The 22,973-nt window shown below is 47.6% G+C and overlaps 2 protein-coding genes across 5 annotated transcripts in view; one reads left to right on the top strand and one right to left on the bottom strand.

Moving 5' to 3' along the window:
* Nucleotides 1-1,568: 1,568 nt before the first annotated feature.
* On the bottom strand, nucleotides 1,569-22,721 carry ATXN1L (ataxin 1 like). 3 transcript variants are annotated; one of them, XM_027903163.1, is made up of 4 exons: nucleotides 22,719-22,721; nucleotides 8,640-8,826; nucleotides 5,939-8,144; nucleotides 2,803-2,884 (listed from the first exon to the last, which is right to left on the bottom strand). In XM_027903163.1, the coding sequence occupies exon 3, from the start codon at nucleotides 8,032-8,034 to the stop codon at nucleotides 5,974-5,976; it is 2,061 nt and encodes a 686-aa protein (XP_027758964.1). In that variant the 5' UTR covers nucleotides 8,035-8,144; nucleotides 8,640-8,826; nucleotides 22,719-22,721; the 3' UTR covers nucleotides 2,803-2,884; nucleotides 5,939-5,973. The 3 variants fall into 3 exon arrangements, with proteins under 3 accessions (XP_027758974.1, XP_027758959.1, XP_027758964.1); XM_027903173.1 differs by lacking the exon at nucleotides 22,719-22,721 and having other exon boundaries at nucleotides 1,569-2,884; nucleotides 6,565-8,144; XM_027903158.1 differs by lacking the exon at nucleotides 22,719-22,721 and having other exon boundaries at nucleotides 2,753-8,144; nucleotides 8,640-8,853.
* Nucleotides 8,755-22,973, top strand: part of AP1G1 (adaptor related protein complex 1 subunit gamma 1) — a 39,576-nt gene continuing 25,357 nt past the window's right edge. Inside the window, exons 1-3 of one of the 2 annotated variants that reach the window (XM_027903140.1) lie at nucleotides 8,755-8,774; nucleotides 17,233-17,436; nucleotides 21,475-21,599. In XM_027903140.1, the coding sequence (XP_027758941.1) occupies nucleotides 17,236-17,436; nucleotides 21,475-21,599 (326 nt within the window). In that variant the 5' untranslated portion in view covers nucleotides 8,755-8,774; nucleotides 17,233-17,235. Of the gene's footprint in view, nucleotides 8,775-9,178; nucleotides 9,312-17,232; nucleotides 17,437-21,474; nucleotides 21,600-22,973 lie in introns of those variants that run through there. The other variant, XM_027903146.1, reaches the window with a different exon arrangement.

Here is a 22,973-nt window from a genome sequence, read left to right as displayed (position 1 = left end):
GTTTGTGTCCATAACAAGGAAACAAAGGAGGATGTCTTGCTGTGCACACCATTTTTCTTAACACTATTATGTGCTTATTTGCAGTAGCAGCCATGGAAAAATGAAGAGGAAACTAAGTTCCTGTTGTAAGATACCCCATAAAAACAGTAAAAGAAAGGCTGGCCGGGGAAAGCAAACAGCAGACAAGTTTGCTGCTTTACTCAGAAGTTAATTTTCACCTAAACAGCATTTCAGGTTTGCAAGTGGAAGAAATGGTTGAATAGCAAATGATAGAGCAGGTCAGTTTCTAGGACTGTATGGGTTTGCTTTCTTCTTTATTCAGCACTGGTGAGGCCACACCTGGAGTCCTGTTTCCAGTGCTGGGGTTCCCAGTGCAAGAGCAGCACCGATGTACTGGAGGCAAAACATGATCATAGCCTATGCCCATAGGAAAATGTTCCCACTATTAAACTATGGAAATTAAATCTAGGCATCTTGAATGTGGAAAAGGCAAAAAGCAGTGGCACAGAAGGACTCATGAGGGGCAAAGAGGCGGTACACTCTCTGTTACTGGGTTTCTTTAAGAATGTGTATCTGAAAATGTATGGTGTAGCTTTGTGGTTTGCAAACATGAACCAGTGTGCCACACCTCTGTGTTTTGTAGCCTGAAGACCTCTACTACCTCCATTGCATTCCCAGTGAAGATCTGGAGTCACACACTGGTTCAAACACCCTGGGAGCTACTGTCTTCTCTCTGATGGCTGTCTCTCTGCTTTGCAGAGAAATGGAGACCACAAGACTCCTATTTGCGATCAGAAGAGTGAAGTTAAAACAAGAAGCAAAACCTTTTGACCAGACTACTTAGAACCCTATTTCCCCCTCATTTTTCAGTTTGAAAAACCTTTTGATTGCAGTCCCTTAAAGCCCTAGTTAAACTTACAGAAGTTGCCTTCAAAGTGCATTTATGTTGCATTTTTCTGGTGATAACGAACTACCCTTAGTGCCAGCCCTGGGGACGCTGCTAGGAAAGAGCACTGAACCTTTTCAGTGCTAGTTTCCTCCACATGCCACTGCAACATCTTGTTTCCTCCCACAGAAGCTGTTTTTACATGAAATTCATCACGTAGAACTGACATCCAGGAGCCATCCCCGTTTCTCTTATTTTGGAAAAAGGCACCAGATCTGGAAAGGAGCTGTTCAGTTCCATGTTCCTTTGTTCATCTCCTCCTTTGTTTTCTGATCTCTTTTCTTACCTCTGTCCATTTTCATACTCAAACCCAGTTTGCTTTTGGCAGTATTTACTTTTGCTCTACCTCATGAATTTTGCTTGCCCAGTAGAAATGTACCTTCACTCTGCAACCTGCAGCTGGAACTTTCCCTGCAACACCACTGGCATCTTTATGCCAAGGGGTTCAAGAGAGACCACATAAAACAAAAGTGTCTGAAAAAATTATGGCTTATAATCCATCTGTCAGACAACCTGTACCTTGCCCTTGTCATGAGTCTCCAGATCACTGTGTAAGACCAGAGAAACCACATCTTGATGATCACTGATGCTACAGACAAGCAAAAAGTCTCAAACACCAAAGGAAAAGCTATTGGTTTATATATAGAGATATATATATATAGATATATACTGTGTTTACAGAGTCAACAAGTTAAATGCAATATTCATAAGAGCATTAACAATAAAAATACAATCTGTGTGTAGCCAAGTACAGACTTAAAATGGTAAAACAGGAGAAAGGATCTCACCAAAAGTACAAATATACAGTACAAATTGATTTATTTAAAACAGTTACAAAAAAAGCACAACAAAATAGAGATTATCCTTAGAATTATTAATGCTTTGTTAAAGATCAGGTAGGAGGAAAGGGGCAGGGACAAGGTTGGAGGGGAGCACCTGACTAGTTCTAAGGCTTTAGATACACTGCGTCGGTTACATGTTAATACAGCCATATACTGGGGTTATAGTGAGGGGTCAGCACTTATCTACAAACACCTCCCTGCCTCAGGGCAGCCCAGCCGGCCCCCCTGTGTCTGTCTGTCTGTCTCTGGGCAGACCCTCCCCGGCGCTAAGGTGCCATGAAAGCTGAAAACAACCCGAGTGTGCAGGGGCACGTTGGCAGCAGCAGCCTGGAAGGACCTTAGGGGCAATCCCAGGTGTGAAGGCTGTGCAAGGGCCTGGACCATCAACCTTTTAAGCCATACATGGAACATCGGGGGCCAAACTGTTCAGAATGTGCACTCATGGCCATCGTAGCAGCTTCTGCAAAGGGTCAGGCCCTAGGACAGCCTGAAAGACAAGGAGCAGTTGTGAGTGATGCTGGGGAAAGGCACGTGTGCTGCTGCGGGCAGGAACTACCATTTGGGCTACTCCAGCTGCTGTAGTTTCTTTAACAATATTTTCTGAGTAACAAGGATTGTTAGTTCTCTATGGGGCAAAGTGACTTCAAGTGTGGGGGTGGGGACAGGGACACTTAATGTGAAAAGTGCATTATACCTGCTCAGTGGCTGGAAGGGGAAGGCAGAGGGCCCTCTGCAGCTTCCTCTCTTCCAGACAGAGCTTCCTCTGCATAGTTGTAGGCATGAGCACTCTCTGCTGTGAATGACAGGCCTGGCTCCGCTGGGCAGCTGACCCGAGGAATGTTCCATGGGATGAGACAGATGGCTACAGACACTCAGTATTGCATCCCACTGACTCCTGCTGCAGAGTGTGAGCTGGGTAAGACCAGGGCCAGGAGGGCTCCTCCTCCTCCAGGCAGGACACACCACAGCTCTCCTCTCCTTCACAATAGCAGCAGGAACGTATTTCTCTGAGAAGTCTGTCACATCTCTGCCAGCAGAAAAGCCCAGGTAACCATCCCACTCCACAATGTTTTCCTGGCTTTATCTCCTCCTTTCCCTGTAAACCCAAGAAATAAAAGTCTCCTCCATGGGCTCATTCACAGCCTTTCTGCCTGCAGCAGAGCCTATCTCACACACTCCCTGTCTCAGGAGAGTCTCAGTGATCAGCATAACCACCACTGCAGTGCTGAGCCACACAACCAGCCCTGTAAGGACAGGTTCCAGTGATACCAGTACTGCTGAGCTGGGCAGGAGGACCTTCAGTGGTCCCCTCTTGCCCACCGTTTGGGGCAAGCAGCCAGATGCACAGATTCTCCAGGGCTCAGTGCCCTGCCTTGAGCTGTGCCCAAAAGCACTGCCGCCAGGGAGGAGCTGGCAGCTGAAACATGCACAACAGTGGGACTGACAGGGAGTCTGGGAAGAAGGACTGAGGTCCAGTTCACTCTGGCCTGTTCCACAGAGCTCAGGACTGCACTCAACAGAGGTGCAGCAAGCCAAAGTCCAGGTCAGCAGCCAGGTAAACAATGAGGGTGAGCACCTTCACAGCCCTTCAGCTGCCTACAATACAAAGCTGTTTTAGCCACAAAGCATCTTGCCTCAGTCATATGTGCTGCCCGTTCAGACCACGGCACAGTGTGGCTGAGACCAGGGAGGAGTCACAGTAACACACACGGGATAAGGCAGGCTCTTCAAATCCTCGCTCAGACAGACTCCTGTGTTCACACATGTGAGGGACTCTGCACCCTAAGCTGCTCAGACATTCCCTCTCCTCTATGGTGTGGCCAGCCCCTCTACATTCACCGCCACATGAATGTGAGATCCCTTCCTCAGCTTTCACAGCTCTCAATTCCTCTGCGTGCACCAACCAAAGAACATGCACAAGAACCTGGGCTCCTCTGTCTCCAGCCTCTGGCCACAGACAACTCGGGTATCCTGAGCATTAAGTACTGATTACCAACATTAGTCGAGGTCTTTGTGTAGGAGAGTCCAGTGAACAGGAGCTGTGACACCCCCAGGTGATGGGGGCCCAGGGGGACACTTCACTGACAAACAGGGCTGTGAAAACAGCGTCTTTTCCAGCAGATGCTGCACCTGAGGAGGCAGAATCTTCACCCGACAGCATCACCGTGACTTCACACATCTCAAATACAGCTGATGAGATCCAAAGTAGTGTGTCATTTGGGAGCAGCTACACATGATACAGGCAGCCCCTCGCTCTGGAGAGCCCCATGAGGCACAAACACTGAAGGCATGATTAGCACATCCCACCTAAGGCCTGAAGAGAGTCTGTCCAGGTGCAGGCATTTCAAAGGCAACAGAAACGGCTAGCAATGTGCTAGGAAAACAGGAGTGGGATGGAAGGGACATTCTGGAGACTCTCTAACTTGCCTGATACCCAGGCAGAGCACCTGCCCATCACACAGTAGAAGCCATAGAAGCCAACCCGTTACAGGACACACTCCTAGTGAGTGCAGAACAGCCCTCAGGCAGCACCACTGCAAGAAGTGCTGACACACACCATTCTGTGACAGGGAGGAGCGGTGCCCCAGGAGTCAGGCACACCTGACAGAAAGTTTAGGAAGATGAGAGCAGGGAGACAGAAACAGCATGCTGGACATAAGGGCTCTGCACACTGAGAAAAGCCCTCTCCAAAGCCTGGTCCTAGCACAGAGATGGGCACCTTAACGCAAGGAATACTTAACCCAGGTTAAGTCAGTGAAAACTCTTTCCTCCCCAGAACAGTGACCATTCTTTATCCTGGCTGAGCAGTTGGAGCTGGTGTCATAATACACCATCAGAGAGGGCAGATTAGTGTAACTACAGGAGCCTTCACTCAGTAGAGTGTTATCACCACAATGAGGTATTCATACACAATTGTATTAAGTCTCACCATGAAAGAGACTACTCTTGATTTTACCATGTTGTTCTACAGAGGAACTCCAAAGTGAAGCATCAGAAAAACTAAAAAAAAACACCCCAAAATGCCCTGTGATGCTGTGATATTTTTAGAGCTCCTACATAAATCATAGTGTACTTAGCAGGAACTTTTTACCTTGCCTGCACATGCACAAACACTTGTCTCTTGTCCAGAACTTATTCAGGAAACTGCCTGCAGGGAAGAATTACCCACCCAGAATGTTGTTTTTTTTCTGACTTAATTACAAAATAGCCTCGGTCTTCTCACACAAAAAGGATGTTTTCATCCTTTCCTGGAGAATGCTGAACATATTTTAATCCAGCTTTAAAAAAATACAAATCAACAAAATATCAAGCCCCCAAATCCAACCAGATAAAAAAACCCAACCCCATTCATCCCTAGGCAAAGACTCGGCAAATTTATAAGCCCAGGACCTTTTTTTAAAGTTACTAGCATGGGAAGAAAGATTTGATTTGGTGGCAAACAATTTAATGTATTTTATAGCAGGAAACTAAATGTCTCCCAGCTCAACTTGTGTCCCATCCCAAGTGGTCAAGTTCCCTATTCACCTACACCCAAAACCATCCTTTTGGTCCTTCCTCTTGAATTTCTGTGAATCATTCAAATCTGTACATTCTTTGCAAGAAGAAAGAGCAGTTGGATTCAGTGGAAGAGACATTAATCAGAACCACCAGAGAAGCACCTCCGTCCTGCCCTCGAGAGCTCCGTCAGTGAACGGTCCTTTTAAAGTGCATGTGTGAAGAAAGGGGATACTGGGAGTAGAGCCCCCTGACTCCAGTGGGGACCCATCTCTCCCCATCACGAGAAAGGAGGAATAAAATCTTCAGCAATTTTATCTGCTACTTTAAGCCGTGTCTGCCCTCCTCATCTCCCCACCTGTCCTGAATGCTCAGCCCCTGCCCTGCAGGGAGTCAGTTATCCCTGGAGGTGGGAGAAAGCCCCAGCCTCCAGCCTCTGGAATGCTCTCATTGCATGCTCACGAGCACGTCCCTGCTCCCCATCCCAGCTAAGCCTGTCGCTGCTCCCTGAGGCACTGGAGCCCTCCTGACTCCCCAAGAGGGACTGGTCAGCCACGGAACTGGAATAGAGCCAGCCCTGCAGGGCAGAAAGCAGCCTTGCTGGTGAACCTGTCACAGAGTCTGTGCAATTCCTCCACCTGAGGGGGAGGCTCACCTGCTGGGGCTGCCCCAGCTCACACCTCCATGGGATCACTTCCCTGCATTCGAACGCCCTTCGATAGACAGCTTCACCTCCTGGGGAATGAAAGAGGGACGGAGCAGGGAGGGCCGAGGCTCCTCCGCCTGCATGCTGTATCTTTGGAAGCCTGGGGCTGTCCAGCTGTGCTGAGTGCCAGCCTCAGGCTGAGGGGGCTCTGCGCGAGCGCTCTGGGCCGCGCTGTCCCTGTCCGTGTGGCTCTTCCTTTCAGCAGCTCTGTCAGGTGGCTCTCGGAGCCCCTGAGCTGTTCGTTCCGATCTCTCCCTGGCAGATCCCAGCTGATCTGTGAGAGGGGAGTTGGCCTGAGAAGCAGAGTTGCCATTCATGCTCTGTAAACTGATTGATATGCAGACATCCCCCACTTGCAGCCTGTGACAGGGCAAAGCGAAGAGCTGAGCAGTCCGCCCTGGGCTGCAGGAGGACCAGCCCTGGCCATACACAAAGAAGGGATGCTCCGGGGGCACATCAATGCTCACTTTACTTTGTTGCTCCCCAACCACAAAATGCAGTGTAACAAGCCCAGGCCATTGGCTTTCCTGAATATCCACCACAGTGCTGGAGTCGATCTTCAGGCCCCCGCTCACCTCCGCACTGCGAACAAAGTCTTGAGTCTGCAGGTCCTCCACTCGCTTCAGCTCTCCCGTCGCCAGCTGGATGATGGCTCCTTTCATGAAGTGAGAGGGCAGCTGGGAGGAGCTGGGTGGCTGCAGCTGGGCCACCTCCTTTTCCAGCACACTTCCTCGAGCCTGTGCATCTGGGCTCTGCTTCACCAGGGCTTCTGAAGCGGAAGACCTGACGGGCTCAGATCCAACAGGAACAAGGACTGGCTTGCCATTGGCTACCACCATTCCTTTGGTTAACTGTCTCTGTCTAACAGCCTCCTCGGGGGACATTCCACATGGGCTCCGGGATTGGCTGTTCCCAGCCCTATCCATGGTGTTTCTCATCATGTCTTCCTGCCCATCCGAGACATTATGGCAAAGGTTCAAAGGGCTTGGATCATCTTTCCTTGGGGCTGCCAGAACATGATAATCCTGAGACGCCAACACTCCCACCACCCTCTGAACCTCCAGATCAGCGTCTGGGGTGCTCCTGTGAGCTGGCACAGAGATCTCTCTTCCCAGCATCTGGTAACCTGGCAGGAACTGTCCGTCACCCACACCTCCTGCTGCAGCCCCCGGGGGCTGGCAGTCCTCAGCTGCACTGCTGGCAGAGTCCATGGCCTCGCTGGGCCTCCTGGCCACGCTTTGCTCCAGAGGCCTCTGCCCACCGTTGGCTGCAGTCACCTCGGAGCTCAGCTGACTGTCCTGCTGAGGAGACACTGGGCTCCCGCCTGCTGCAGGTGCCTCGTAGGCAGAATACCCTGGGGGGAGGCGGGACATCTGATAATAAACAGGAATTCTGCCTGGGGCCATGTCCAGCTGGGGCACAGAGTGGTGCTGTACCTGCCCAGGAGAGGCTGCAGAGGCGGATTTGTTGAAGCTGTGGGTGGGAGAGGTAGTCTGGGGGGAAGGAGCAGCTTCTTCCGCAAACAGGGAGGCATATGGCACAAAGTGGGGGACGTGGGGGGCGGCGAGGTTGGTGGAAGGAGATAGGAGAGGACTAGGCAGGAAGGCAGGGGGGACGGCGTAGGGCACTGTGTAGTGGGACCCGATGAGCTGCAAGGAGGCCGGAGGGATCTGCGCGTAGTGGATGGGGGGGAAGGGCACCCCCGGGTGCTGGATGATGGGTGAGCTCACGTTGAAGGCAGGGGACAGCGGGCTCACGTTCACCACGGGGTGCAGGCCCGTGGGGGAGAAGGTGGCAGGCGGTGGTGCCACTTTGTAGAGCATCCCGTACTGGTCCACCGTCAGCCCCGCCGCCGCCTCGGGGGCCTCGCCAGGGGCGTAGCGGGGGGCGGCGGGACCCGGCCCGGCCGTCCGGGCCCACTCCGGGCCCGAGCCCGAGCCCTGGGGGCCCCCCGCCCGTCCCGCCTCGGTGCCGGCGCTGGCGGCGGGAAGGTCCCGCTTCTTTGGCGGGAGGCACTCCTGGCTCCGCTCGTGGCCCGCTCTCATGGCGCCCCGAGGTGTCCTGGCTGCCCCGGCCGCCGCGCTCCTTCATGGGGGCACCCGCCGGGGCTGCCCCGGGCGGGCTCCCGGATCCGCGCCGCCCGCCGCCGCCTCACCTGCGCCAGGAACAGAGGGAACCGTGAGTCCCGCGCACGGGCACGGCGGCGGCCCCGGCCGGTACCCCGGGCACGGGAGACGCCCGAGCCCGGTCACCGCCCCACCCCCGGCTCCGGAGCCCGGGCCGCGCTGCCGCCCCGCCCGGTGCCCGCGGCTCACTCGCCATGTCCCGGCCCGGCCCCGCGGACCCACCCGGTGCCCGCGGCTCACCCGCCATGTCCCGGTCCAGCCCGGGGCCCGCCCGGTGCCCACACCGGCTCCTCCCAGCCCGAGGCGCGCGGCGATGACGCGGACGCCGCGATGACGAGCACGCCGCTCCAGAAGCGCCTCACCCGCCGGCGGGGGCCCTGCCGCCGCCGCGCCCGGATGACGTCACGGGGCAGCCGCAGCGCCGTTGCCGTGGCAACCGGCCGCGTCGGCCCGAGGCGGGCCCGGCGGCAGCGCCGTGCGGGGCCTGTCGGTCCCGCACCCCGCGCGGGCACCCCCCGGCTCACCTGCGGGAACCTGCGCTCTGAAGGAGCACGCTCCCTTTCTCGCACCCCCGCAGTGTCCCGCCGGGCCCGCGCTGCTGGCCGGAGCCCCGCAGAAGGCAGTTTCTCGGCATTCGGTGATCGTTGCGGTGACAAAAGGTCCTGGAAGGGCGGACAGAAGAGCTGCCCGGGGCGGGGGCAGCTGTACACCCTCGCTCCCTCCGCCGCCAGCGGACGCTTCAGCAGGGCGAGATCGCTGGGGGCGGGGAGCGGTCCCGGAGTCCCCCGGGCCCCCCCGGAACCCCGGGCGCGGGCGGCGGGACCCGCCCGGCCCCGCCGCCGGGAGCGCGCGCCGCCTGGACCACCCCTCTCGTGATGTCATCAGGGACTGCCACGGTGCAGACGCACTGCATCTCGTCAAACCAGCCCCGCGGGTGCTTCCGCCAAAAAAAAATAGTGCCGAGGGCCTTTCTCGCCGCGCCGCCGGCTGTTCCCCGGGGCCCCCGCTCCGTTCTCGCCCATTCCGGCCCAGCCCGGTTCGGCCGTGCCTCCACCTGCCGCCGGGACAGCCCGAGGGGCCGCGGCGAGCGAGCCGGCGCGCGGATCCCTCCGCCTGCGGTATCGGTGCTGCGGCCGCGCCGCCGCCATTTTGAATGCCCGGCTCCGTCCGCCGCTGCCGCTGCAGGGACCGGCCCGGTGAGTGGGATCGACCTGGGCGCCGCCGCCGGGCCCGGGGCTTCGCCGCCGCTCCACTCACTGCTCGGGGCCCCGCGAGCTTCGCTGCCTCTGTCTGCCCCGAGCTCCGTGGCCGGGCCGCGGTCGCTCTGCTCGCGGGGCCGCCCGGTGCCCTCCCGCTGCCTCCGGAGGCGCCGCTGCCTCCACCCGGCGGCTCGACCGCCTCAGACTCTGCCCCGCGCCGCGGGGCCGCCTGCCCGGGCGCCAGGAGCGCTCCGTGTCCGGCTCGGCCCGTTCCCCGGGGAGGGCTGTGCCGCCGTGCCCGCGGGTAGCGCAGCCCGGGCCGGTCCGTGCTGGGGCCTGTGGCCGTCCCGGGAGCAGCCGGGACCTGTGCCGGTCCTGCCGCCGGAGCGTGGTTGTTCGAGCTGTGCAGCCGCTCCGAGCGTTACGGCTTCCCCAGTGCCTGCCGTGTTCACCAGCTATCAGGGGTTTCAGCGGGCGGGAGAGGCACAGTCCGGCCAGAGGCGTTCGCAGTGAGCTGTGTCTGACGGCCGGTCTGTCAGGGCGGCTTCAAGTCCTTTCGTCGAGGCTGGTTGAGTTCTCTTCTCGCACAAACTATGAGACAAACTATATATGCTTATTTTTTTTAATACTGAGATTTGTTTTTAAAGTTAGCAGATGGAACAGGTGTGCTTTTTATTATGTTGTAAGTGATGTGTAAAAGTGCTGAATGATGTATTTCAGTTTCTGATGCTTGAGATGTTAATGGGACAGCACAGAATCCCAGTGGAACACCTTTGGACACATGTGACACGTGTGGCTAGAAGGTGTTTGGTCTGTAGTGGCTTAAACAGAGTAGAATATGTATGTGTTTTCCCCTGCATGGTGCTCCAACATCCCACATTTAAAATGGCTGGGAATTTTGTGTTGTTTTCTTTTTCTCTTTTTTTTTTTTTTTTTTTTTTTTTTTTTTTTTTTTTTTTTTTTTTTTTTTTTTTTTTTTTTTTTTTTTTTTTTTTTTTTTTTTCTGTTCCATTTCTGTGTTATAGAGCACAGCAGGTTTTTGTACCCCTGTTTCACCACCACTGCTCCTCTAAACTGCACTAGGTATTTTTCCCTTTGTTTATTTGTATGTCCCATTCTGTTGCCTAATTCTTTCTTTTGCCTCCTCCTGTGCACTCCTGTTTGGCACAGAGTTTGAAAACTTACTGGGTACTCGAGCTCAGCGAAGGCAGGAGATCTTGTGTTTTTTTCTGAGGGGCTCAGTGTGAACCCCTTAATTCTTCTGGCCTGGGAGAAGGAGGGGAAAGGTATTTAAATTCCTATGACTTGAGGAGGGGAAAGACTGTGGTAATTGTTTTGTGAAGGGATCCAACTTCAGTGTTTCCAGCGTGTAAGATAACTTTCAGCCTTCCTCTTTTTATGATAAAAAACCCCATAATCTTCCTTTTTTTTTTTCTTTTCTTTTGTGTTCCTGTGACTGCCGATCTGTTTTCCTGAAGGTGATGTGGTAGGGATGGGAGGGATCCTGTAGCACCTTTGTAGTTTTGTGTGAGAGAGAAAGGGATACAGAAATGTTCTGGTTCTTGGTAGCTCCTTGTGTGCAGAGTCTTGTAGTGGCATCACTGTCTAACAGGGTGAGTGAGCGTGTCAGGCCATTGTGTGAGGAGGTTGTGGGCAGCAGCAAAGGAACCCAGGTTGTCTGTTCTCGGGCACACACAGCCTGCCCTGCTCGGTGCAGTTCAGGTTTGGAACGTTGCCTTTCCAAGTGTGGGGGCTCGTGGAAATCTTAACTGCTGCTAAAGCTGATGTCACTCACTCAGTAGAGCTCCTTGAGCCTCTCTAGTGCGAATATTTGTATTTGTGAGTGGGCAATGTATAACTTCAGGAGATGGGTTGTTTGACCTCTTCATATTTTTTAGTGACAGGGCAAACTCTTCTGACTGAAGGTGATGTTAACTTGTAGATGATACTCAGCTGTTCTCTGGGGAAGAGTGTCTGCTGTGCCTTGGTACCACCCAAGTCCTTCACTGGAGGAAAGTTTGGGTGTTAATAAGTAAATATATGATGAGGCTGTATCTTGAAAAACAGCTACAGTAACATGAGCACAAGTGAATCTGCTGATATCACAGGTATTAGTACAACCTGTACCTGCTGTTTGGCAGAGATGCTGCAGATAAAATTGAAGACTAAAACTTCCTAGGGCATAGCTGAAGTTACCTGGCCTGTTGTGAAGTTTATATGTATGAATGTAAAAATGAGGCATCCTGTCTTTCATCTGGCATTAACCAGGGTAAAGAAGAGTGGGGGGTTTTTAGTCACAAAGTAGTAGCTAATTTTTTTTTGTTTGTTTGTTTAAACTCTAATTGTACAGGGAAGTGAACAGGAAGTAAAATAGGCAGATTACAGATTAAAATAGCGAGGGAACTAGAAGTAGGTAATAAATACAAAGGCAATATAGGTCAGTGGTGATTGAAGTATAGAAGTGGAAACCAGGAAATTTGGATTTCTACTTGCAACTGCCGTGCTGATCAGCTGTGTAGCTGTGCTAATTCTTCTTCTTACCTTTGTTAGCAGCTAAAAAAAGGGAAACATTTATTTTCTTTTTGGTCAGCTGTTGAGATCAATGTTTGTAGTGGTTGGGAGCTCAGCGTATCTTTTGAAGGCAGTTGAGGAGCTGTTTGGTTCGGGGTGTGTGCACAGTTGTGCAGGAGTGGGAGCCTCATCCAGTGTGCTGAGTTGTGCTGTGGGGCTGTGCCCGTGGCCACAGAGAGTGGGAGGGGGCAGTAGGGTCAGTGCTCACCCAGGGTCTGTGAGAATAGGTCCTCCCCTGCCTCTCCCCTTCCCCTCTGGCCCTGAGCAGGCCCTGCCTCGCTTCTTCTATACTTTAGTGCTACATTTCTTGTTCGTTTTTTTTTAACATGTAACTGGAAGTGGGACCATCACTTCTTCCAAAACTGTTTTGTCTCTCTCATTTTGGGGCACTCTTTTCCTTACTTGACCTTCCTCCTCTCCCTCAGCTGTCTTTGTATAAAGCGAAGCATAAGCCTGATGCCTTTTATTACGAGAATGCATTTGGAAGCCCCCTGCTGCCTTAATTTCTTCCTGATTTTCTGATGTTACTTTCTAATTCTCTTGTATCCAATAGGTTTTTCTCAGGAGAGAATGTTCCTCTTAGCATGCTACATGGTTGGTTGCCCTTTCCCTCAACTCTTTGTATTGCCTTTGCCCTTGAGGATGATGGTGCTCCTTACTTTGATGTTTACTGTTTTCTGTATAAATATTGATAATACTACACCATGTGCCAATACCTCTACTTTTGTTCACAGCTTCATCTCTGCTCGCAGTGCATATTTCTGGTTTTACTGCCAGTGTATCTTTGTTTTAAATCATCTGATAGAAGTGTGAATCTCACTGATAGCAGTGTAGAGTTGAGGCCATCAGTGTTGTATATCAACATTGCAGACAGATCCTCTGCTCCTGTGTGCAGGAGGCTGGATTCAGTGGGACCAAAACAAGTGGGGGAGTTCTGCTACTGATTTCAGTTGGGAGTTGGGTCAGGCTTTCATTGTGCAACTTCCTGAAAGCTGTGTTTGCTTGAGGAGTGTGATTGCCTGTGCGCACTGGGGTGGAGCAAGGGGAGGTGTGTATTTTAGATGTGTGGGAAATGTGCGCTGCTTCAGGCTTGGGGTGCTTTCTGGGCAGAACCGACTTCAGGAAGACTGTTTACAGGAAAAGCTGTAACTTGGTGTGTGTCTCAGTAGAACTGGAAATTCAGACTATTTCCCCAAACAGTAGAGCCCTTCTGTGAATAATTGATTGAGCTTTGATGGCCTTTGTCTTAATGTTTCTGGAATTCAAGGCTAAATAATAATGGAATGTTATACTGTTAAATGTCTGATAATTTGTCCTAAAGAAGTTATAGAGCAACTGTTAATTTTTTAAATATCATTACCATAGAGACACATTAGACATTTTAGACATAAGCTAATATTTCCGAAGAGTTTCCAGAGAAGAAGGTATCAACTCAACATTTAAGGATAGTCTGTCCTTTGTCTTTACACTGCAATTCCTGATGGAGTAACATAGCTTGACTGAAGCACTTGAGCATTTTCAAGGTGGGTTTTGGTAATACTAGGTACTTCTTGTAAATATAAAAGGTGACTCACCGTATTTGAATGTGACTGTGTTCTAAGAGAGACTTCTGGTAAAGTTCTATACTCAAATATTTTAGGTATAATGGCACGTTGAATAAAATCTTCAACTCTGAAATGTTACAAGCTAACTAGTAAAAGACCATAAAAGAGCAGAAAATACTGATTTAACAGCATAATTTAGATGAAAATTAAGTGTTTTAATGCATTACAGCTTTTGTTTTCTTGATATATTTGTTGTTTTCTCACTTCTGGATAGTTTAGTAGGAATGAGTTGTGTAAAGAGAGGATGCCTTTTTATTGGTTTGGGGGAAGGATTCCTGAATAGCAGAGGGAGGAGAATCACTGAGGTAGCACCTGTCATGCAATCCAGAGAAAAGAAAAAAAGCTGGAATTCTTTTTTCAAAGGAACCTAGACAGCAGCCACCCTTTGAACTAATCTGAGTTAGGTATCTGACTCTTAGAAGTTTTGATCTCGATAGTAGGTTCTTCTGAGGAGCAGGGCCTTCACAATGAGAAAGGGGAAACAGATCTGATAGGGGCAAAGAATTCTGTGTGCAGTCCTACCAGATATTGTAAATATTAACTCTTGGGTTTTACTCGGGGCCTGATTTGTGGAGCTTGTAGTTAGCAAAGAAATGGCCAAGGGAAACTTCTGCTGTAAACCAAAGGAGGAAATAGGTAACTACTTCAAAAAACTGCCTTGTAATTTATGTTAATGTGTGAAGACTAAAAGCATGTGCCTGTGCTGGTGAAAAATGTTAACTAATCTTGAAGAACAAGATCTGCTACTTTGGAGGAAGTTGTAAGCAGCACTTAGGCACCAACTAAATTAAAATTCCAGGTCTGCTGTTGGTAGATGATACTGTTTTCTTGCTGTTGTTGCATTGAATGTCTGTTGGCATTATAATAGACTTTGGTATTGTTGAGAATAGGTAAATGCTAATCTCTTCTGAAATGTTTCTGAATTTAAGTGTTCTCCTGTCCAGAGTTTCTTCTCATCTGCAGTATCTACTTCTTATGCGTATTTGCAATGTCTGAAACTCCAAACTGAGATGAGATTTCTTAGGTATTAACATGCAAAAGAATCTGAAAGTCGATGAAGGCAGAGCACAGGTACCTGCTGCAAGAATTTCTTGGTATTAAGAGAAGGCTTGTGGAGGGGAAGAAAACCACACGTGCTATGTTGCATGGGAACTGTGTTGCATTGAAATGCTGGAAGATTGTGTGCACGAGAATGGAGCTCAAGCTTCTAGGATAAGCATGTGAGGTGATTTGTTGGGGGGGAGACACTATTTTACAGAGATGGGTGCAAAACCTTTTTTATGGGAAGCATTCAAAGGTATAATTAAAAGCTCAATGATTTAATATTGACTGAAAGAAAAGAAGTATGTAGTTGCAGCAAAAAGACAGAAGTTCTCAATGGTGGAAAATAAACGATAGCTTTGTCTTTTGTCCTTGATTTTGTCCTCCATCAGAGCAGTTCTGAATTGTTCTGTTCTCATCAGGCAGGAAGCTGGTGTGGGATGCAGGTGCTCTTAGGCAGTCTCAGGTTGGACTGTGTCTGTGGAACTGTGTGTCAGTGTGTTACATGAGTGAGAACAGCAGGTACCCTCAGAATTTGGCTGTTGAGGCTTACTCATCAATTCTCTGCGTTCTGTGCTGGTTTCTGATTGCTTTCCTGTGGTTGTGAGGTGAGGAGAAGAAATAATCTTTACAGTGTGCCTTGCTGATTCTTTATTTATGCAAGGGCATTTGTAAATATGGGCTGTTCATTTTGTTCAGCACCTGGATGATGTTTGGGTGAAGTCCTGTTGGATCTTCAGTGTTTGTTTTCACTGTACCCGCCTTCTCAGTGAGGTAGAAGTCCTGCCTGAACACCGGGGAAGGATGGAAAAAAATATTCATAGAAAGTTGCACTTAAAATATATGATAACTTTGTTCAATTCTCCTTTTCATTGACTAGAACTTTGTAGCAATCAGAACTCCAAAATGATTGTTACCAATTATTAAGAAAATAGTAGAGAGCAAAATAGGAGATATTTTATATAAATAAATCAATAGTACATCTTTCTCTCAGGTGCTGAGTGCAGCATTTTGCCCTCCTTTCCCTTCAGAAAGGATGCAGAAGAACTGTAGAATGTGCAGGGAAAGCAGCAGAGGGAATGGTCAGGGAAGGACTTCTGGAGAGTCTTACTTCTCTTTGACTATTTCTGTGATGCTTGTTAGTGCAGCAGGAGTGCATAGCAACAGCTAATTTATTCATATCACAGTAATGTGAGGAAGTGTTATGGATTCACGTGGAGAGACAAGGCAAGACTAAGGAATAATGTGTCCAGTAACCTTGATCCTATGCATGTCAGCATTTTGGGATACTTATGCAGGAAGAACACCTCTTCCATTTTCAAAACTGAATGCTTTGTGTCTCTGTAAATTCAAACTTTCTAGGTATGAAGACAGGGAACTGAAATATGAGGAGTCTAGTTGGTTTGGCCGAAGAGGCTTAGTGTTATGGATGAGTTTATAATTGAGACTTACAGACCCGGCTTTGGCTGGCTTACTGTGGGGCTGCCTTTGCTTGTTGAACATACATCTCTCTCTGCTTTTCTGAAAGCAAACAAGCCCCCTCTCAGCTCTGTGTGTGTCCCAGCCTTTCTGTGGTGTCATGCAAGCTAGTTAGCACAGTACTTGAATGCACATCTTCTTCTGCTATGGTAATGCTTAAAATGTATGACACACTGTTCTGGGGGGATGGTGACCCAGACAAAAGTCTGTAACAGACTGCCATGGCAACTTTTTACAAGTTGTGGGACATTATCTGTTATCAGAAAGGCTTGGTTCTGTTCACTGGCTGGCATGCATGAAAGAAGGCTGTAAAGATGCTTGTGTAGTGTGAGCTCCCAGAAGGTCAGAAGTGAGCTTTGGTGAGTGTGAACTAAAAAGTTCAACTGTTGAACATAATCTTAAACTTTCGCTCCTGTTTGAGAGCCACTTCCCTCTTACCAGATACTTGACGGACTGCATTGCTCTCAGGGTCAGATGGTTCCATCAGTATTCCATCTGATGAGGTGAAGCTATTCTTGAAAGTTCTTGCACACTCTTTTCATACCAGTGCCACCAGATAGTAGTGTCACAGGGTTTGTTTGGTTCACAGAAATTGGTTCTATTTAGGATGTGATAAAAGGATGGTGTCAACTTGATTTATTTATTTTTAAAACAGGATTCTCTGAAATATCCACACAACTAGGATTACTCTTCCATCTGCTTTTCTGCTGACTTCTACACTGCTATGAAGGAAGTGCGTATGGCACAGGTTTGCAGGAGTTTTGAAGCGTGGCCATCTGACGCACTTGTGTTAAATCTTGTGGAAGTTATTAAATGGAGTTGTGTTTTGTAAAGGATTTCTGACCCAAGTTGTCTTGATTCTGGGATCAGCTGTCTTTGGAACCTGGATTTTCTGGAGAGAGGCAGATGATACGATTATGAGAGTACCTTGCAGAATGCTGTTTCTGCCTGTTTCAGGTGGGGAATCATATTCAATTGGCAGGTAGTTCAAATCACAGCAATTCCCATTTCTAATGCTCTGGAAAAGCAAATGTGAGGTGCAATGAATTCCTCATGTTCTCAGATTTACTTTTAACCATGCTACTGAAGCAGCCTATGTTTTCTTCATTCTTTTTCTTATATATTGGTAGGGTAAGAAATTAAAAAAAACTACACAGCAATATGAGAGCAGGATGAAACCTTTAGGTGCAATACCAGTTTTACAGGCCTCTTTCTTCTCCCAGAGGATGCCAGCCCCCATCAGACTGCGGGAGTTGATCCGGACCATCCGGACAGCAAGAACCCAGGCAGAAGAGCGTGAGATGATCCAAAAGGAATGTGCTGCTATCCGGTCATCCTTCCGAGAGGAAGATAACACGTACCGATGCAGAAACGTGGCAAAGCTGCTGTATATGCACATGCTGGGATATCCTGCACATTTCGGACAGGTAGGTCAGAATTCAGTGCCCCCTGTGCTTATGCCAGTCTGCCTTCTGGTTTTGGGCACACTGACTTGTTCGGAGCATTCCTGCATGCAGTTTTGCTTTGTTCCTTTGGGATGTGTTTTCATGTATGATCTGAACTTACATTAGTTAGTTTTGACTTTGTTAGTGAGATCTGCTGTTTGGGGACTTACGTATTTTGTTTTGAAACTTAGTCTGCTTTTGCCGTACTGTCTCCACCTCACCACCCCTGTGTCTGCAGATCAGCAGTGCTTACACCACAGTCCAAGACAGAGGTATTTTTAGGTGGGGTCAGAATAGCACTTTGGACTTCTGTCTCTGGTGGAAAATACCAAATACTTCAAGGGAATTTCTATACCCTTTTTCTTCTAAAGCAGTGTTTTTGAGGCAGACAAGAGCTGGTGTGTTCCCAGCAATCAGAAGTTGTGCTCCTCAACCCCATCTTAGTGAGGTGACATGGAGAATGCAGCTATGAGTTTTCCATCTCTTGGCTTATTTTTGATGTGCTATTTTTGATGCAGATTGTAGAAAAAGGAGACAAGAAGATGGAAGTTCTTGATCTACAAGTTCTTGACAGGTTTAGCTTTGCTTAGTCTTTGGGGCACAATCTGTTTTGCTTAGAAGTCAGTAAGTGTCCTCTTAGTGGTAATCTAACCTAGACTTCAGTGGAGTTGAAGTCAGTCAGATTTTTGTATCCCTTCAAATAGCTTCATGTCTTGTGAGTCTCTCCATTCATGATTGGATTTTCCAATCCTGATATGTATCACTGAAAACAGTAAGCTCAAACCAGCGAAATCAAAATGCAAATAGTGTTAGGGAGTGAGTGTGGGCCGTGCTTTTGCATATAAAGTGCATCATCTTACTTCTGTATCATTGGATTCTTCTTTCAGGATAATGAGTTGTTGAGTAAGAGCAAGTGAATTTGTGTATTACTCTGTCCTTAACACTTTTCATAGCCGGGCTCCCTGGTCCAAGAGAGAAATTTCCTGTCACAAAAATTAAGGCTTAGGTATCTTAGAGCTGTAAGAATAATGATAAGTGTTACAGATAAGTGTCATTGAGAATTTCTGCACTTGGTCTGTGTTACAAACATGTTTAAATTTCATTCTTTTATCTTGTTACTCGGGTATTTAATGACATTTACTTAAGAGTTGGACTCAGTGATCCTTGTGGGTCCCTTCCAACTCAGTATATTTTGCGATTCTGTAACATATAGAAGATTAGGTCAGATATCTAATAACTTGCAGTTTCTGCTTTGGTCAGTAGTGGTAAATTCACTCTCGGTGAAAGAAGGATAAAGCAGATTATTCAATATCTGTTGTTGCCAGGATTGCTACATCTCAAGAAGAAGCATCTATTCTGGCTGTTCAAGAGCAGGGTACTTCATTCGATGTGCTTGGTTCTCATGGAGTTTATCTGCTGCATTTTGAAGGCACCTTCAGGAACCACTTTTCAGCATCCCAGTGCTGAAAAGGGGTTTTAACAAGTATTTTTCAAGTGAGTGAGTTAGAGACCTTTGCATGTCTTTAGTGCTTATTCCTGGAAGGATTCTTTCAAGATGCTGCTGTTGTGCAGGAGGAGTGTAGTTTGTGCGAGTTGGGGACCTGCTGAGGACACGTGCTGTTCCAGCAGAGGAGTGGTGCAGAGAGACAGTCCCACTGTAGACAGGAAGCTTCTGAGAGTGACGAGGTAAATGACAGATGTTTTGGTGAAAAACAGGAGAGCCACAAGTGGTGCTAGTCTGTCTTAAAGCTATAAGGAGCCTGCAACTAACAGTGTGGGTGGGGTAACCAGGAGTGAATGGACAGTATTGTTCCTTCCAAGCCAGGGATCCTCAACTTTCACCCAGGATACCTTGTACACAAATACAAGCATGAGCAAGCTGTCTCTTGAGAATGTGCAAAGGCCATTTGTGCACGTTTGGAAGTTGTCAGACAGCCTAGACAAACGATCAAATAACTTGTTATTGTTTCTGTTTGCAAAAAAATTGTAGCTGTCAGAGTGGTTATGTCAGTAAAAGTTAGGTAAGTTGTAGTCTTGTTACATGGCAGTATCGTATCTAGCTTTGCTAATGTATCTGTTACAGTACTGATGTAGCAGATTTTAATTGTTCCTTGAGTGAAATGGATATAACAGTATCAGGATTTTTTCCACTAATTAGACCTAGTAAGAGCTTCAGCTGATCATGTTTCTTCGTGTTGCTGTGCATGCATCTAGTTTGCATGTATTTATATACAAATGAAACAAGAACTCATCAGCCTTTCATGGGGTAAACGTCACTAATATCTTTTAAATGAAAAAATACTAGAAATATTTCTTAGAGTATCTGTTGCAGTCATCAGTTTTCTTATGCTCTTCCTCAGTCATTCATCTTCTGCCTTTGGCTCTCATACTGTAGCTTAGATGTCATCAATTTTACATTGCATTTTTGCAGAGGATTGTATAAGAAAGTATCTTGTAAACCCAGGAAAAAACGTTGGTTCACAGGTGCATTATTCTCTCACAGAAAGCACAGGAAAGATGAGAGCTCAATATCTAGTATTCTGTACCTTATCCCCGGTTGATCTTACCCATTTGTACAAATTCAGTTATCTTTGTGGATGACTGGTCTTGTTGTTCAGAGGTGTTTATTCTAGGTTTTCATCCCCTTTAAACCTAGAAAAACTGAACTTGCTGTCTTGCAAGGTTTTTTTACCTGTTTGTCACTCTGCACCAGCTGGGTGTTCACACGTGACAGCAACTTGCCCAGTTGGGTGTGTGTTCTGATGCCACAGGGTTGTGAGAATTTAGCAGTGACTAGGCCATACATTTTCTTTCTGTGTCACTTGGACTTTAATTTTCTTACCAGTATCCTGTGCAACCTTCCCCTTGTGATCTGTGTGCTTCTTGCATCTCTCCTGTGCCTGTTGCCCTGTTCAAGCTTCCATCTAGCTGGAGCTGTGAATCCCTTTTCCTAACACCCTGTATCTCTACCTGTGCATGCCCCCTTTAGTTCCTTTTATGTTGCCAGCTCTGTCTGACCCTCCTCAAACCCATCATGTACATCTACTTGCTGCCCCAGCTAGTTATTAAAGCAGACTTACAGGAAGTGTTTGTGAGGGAGAGATCTTCATTTTCCTATCTGGAAAGTAGACATTGATTCGTTTTCTGTTACAGAAAAATATTTTAGTGTAAAGTAATATCAGAATATCTCTGGTTTGGTTTGTTGGTTTTGTTTTGTTTTGGTTTTTTTTTCTAATTTTAAAAATGGGTTAGTGATTAAATTCTTAATCAGCAGAGTGCAAGTGGCAGCTATGTGTGTTGTTTCTGGGATTTCCTCTGTGCAATTGGACTCAGTTGCTGTTTCTACACAGTGAAGGGAAGTTTGTAGTGGCTACAATGCACATGATTTTAGTAGACTTCAGGTATTCCAGCAGAGATTAAAGAGCAGTGCAGAAACTTAACTATCTCTGATAATCTCAGGTTTACCTAGGTAGCAAGTTAGTTATAGATCTTTTTCCATTTGAAGCCATTGCCCCTTGTCCTATCACTACATGCCCTTGTTTTGCCAACTTACAGAGCATTGACCCTCTCTCTGGTAGATAAATAGAGGCTCTTAAGTCTGGTTCGGAAGTTTCTGGTGCATAATCAACAAGACACAAGATCTAGATTTCTAGATCTTTACAATTTTGTTTTTAATGATGGATCTCTCATCTCTCTCAGTATGTTATTGTGTACTTTTGTGATGTAACATGAATCCACATAGCTGGTATATCTGAGGTCATGGAAGGCCAACAGTGTCTGGCCGCTTCAAGACACAGGAGCTTCCTGCTGGCTTGCTGGGAATTTTGGGCAGGTCATTTAACCTTTCTTTGTGTTCCACATCACCAAAATGGGAATGAAATACACTTTTAAAAATGCATTCTGAGAGACCTAAATTAGTATGCATCAAAATTCAAACTGTTTCTCCTCTAGCTAAGAAGTAGTTTTAAGCTAATTGTCTTTTTTTTTCCCCTCTTTTTTCCTTTTTTTTTTTTTTTTCAGTTGGAGTGCCTCAAGCTCATTGCCTCTCAGAAATTCACAGACAAGCGCATTGGGTATTTAGGTGCCATGTTGCTGCTGGATGAGAGACAGGATGTCCATCTTCTTATGACCAATTGCATCAAGAAGTAAGGGTACCACCTCTCTCTCCATCAACACATGCTCTGAGGTTTCAGGATCAGAAAGTACACTCCTGACAGTGATGTTTTGAGCACTTTAGTTTTACCCCCTTGTGTTAGAAAACTGGTATCTTCAATTTGTTGTATGCTGTTGACCTTAATAAGACTGTAGTATTGCACTGTATTGGACGATCCTGCTTCCTGAGTGGGAAGAGACTATAAAATTACATTGGTTTTCAAGAGGCGTATGTCGAAAGCAACACATATTGTCCTGTGTTTCTTTGCTTCTGCTGATGAGCTCTGAAGAGTCATCAAGGAGCAAGGCTGTGTATCTTGCTTTCTTTATAAGGTTGCTCTGACAGTCCTGATGAATGGTTTTCCTTGGAAGCAGGGCAGCAATTTGGAATGTGCTGCCTGTGTGTCATTTTGCTGAAATGAGACAAGAGGGAATGGAAATGAATTTTTTGAATCACTTTTCTTCTCTCAGCAAAACGATTTTAAACTGGGATTTTTCTGCATCACAGTATAATAAATGACGATTAGTGTGTTTCCAGTAACATTCTCTTCAAGATGGATGGGAGCAGGAGTGGAACAGCTGGGTTCTAGTTGACTTACCCAAAGGCCTGTTTGGTTGCGTGTGGTGCATTTGTTTTTATTATGATTTACTTTTAGCTCATAAGCCTCTCATATATGAGCAAGTAAAGCATTGATCTTCACTTAGACTGTGACCTCAAAGTGCTTGGAAAGAAACTTGACAAAACGGCTGACTTTGGACCCAGTGTCCAGGAGATAAGAGATGTTTGTGTAATGATCTTTCATTGAAATGCCATGCTGATGAGGCTCTGCCATTAGAACCAGGCTGCAGGTTAACACCTCTTCTGATTGTTTATACTACAGGGAATTTGGTAAGGGTGTCGTGAGTTTGAACTGGAAATGGGTCAGACTGAAGCTGAGCAGAAATGTTGGAGAGCTTCCCACCACCTCCCTGGGTTGTTTATTGATTTCTCCTTTGACTTTCTGTATCTACCACTTTGTCTTGTTTTTATCCAGACATTAAGGGATTTGATTTATCTCACCGTTTTTTATTTTATAGCAAAACCTAGATTTTTGATACAAAAAGGTGAGCACCCTCTTGAAGCAGGTACTTGATATACACACAGCTTTATGTAGCTGCCAAAAATTAGTTGAAGGAAGGAAACAAAAAAACCAACCCATTTAGTAGCATGTGCTACCTGTTCCTTCATCTGCATGTTGCCGTAACTACTCGGTGTTACAACCAGGATGCTGTTCTGTCTCTGTTCTGCACCTCCTGCGCCTTGGGTCACCCACCACTGGTTTCCCTGGCTCTTCCACTGTGCAGTCCCCAGCTCCCCTTGCCTCCCA

The sequence above is a fragment of the Empidonax traillii genome, unplaced genomic scaffold, assembly GCF_003031625.1.
Source record: "Empidonax traillii isolate 1590-97213 ecotype Southwest subspecies unplaced genomic scaffold, ASM303162v1 scaffold23:size2178997, whole genome shotgun sequence".
Lineage (NCBI taxonomy): Eukaryota > Metazoa > Chordata > Aves > Passeriformes > Tyrannidae > Empidonax > Empidonax traillii.
The sequence above is the reverse complement of the archived record's forward strand: the minus strand, read 5'-3'. Positions and strand labels throughout refer to the sequence as shown.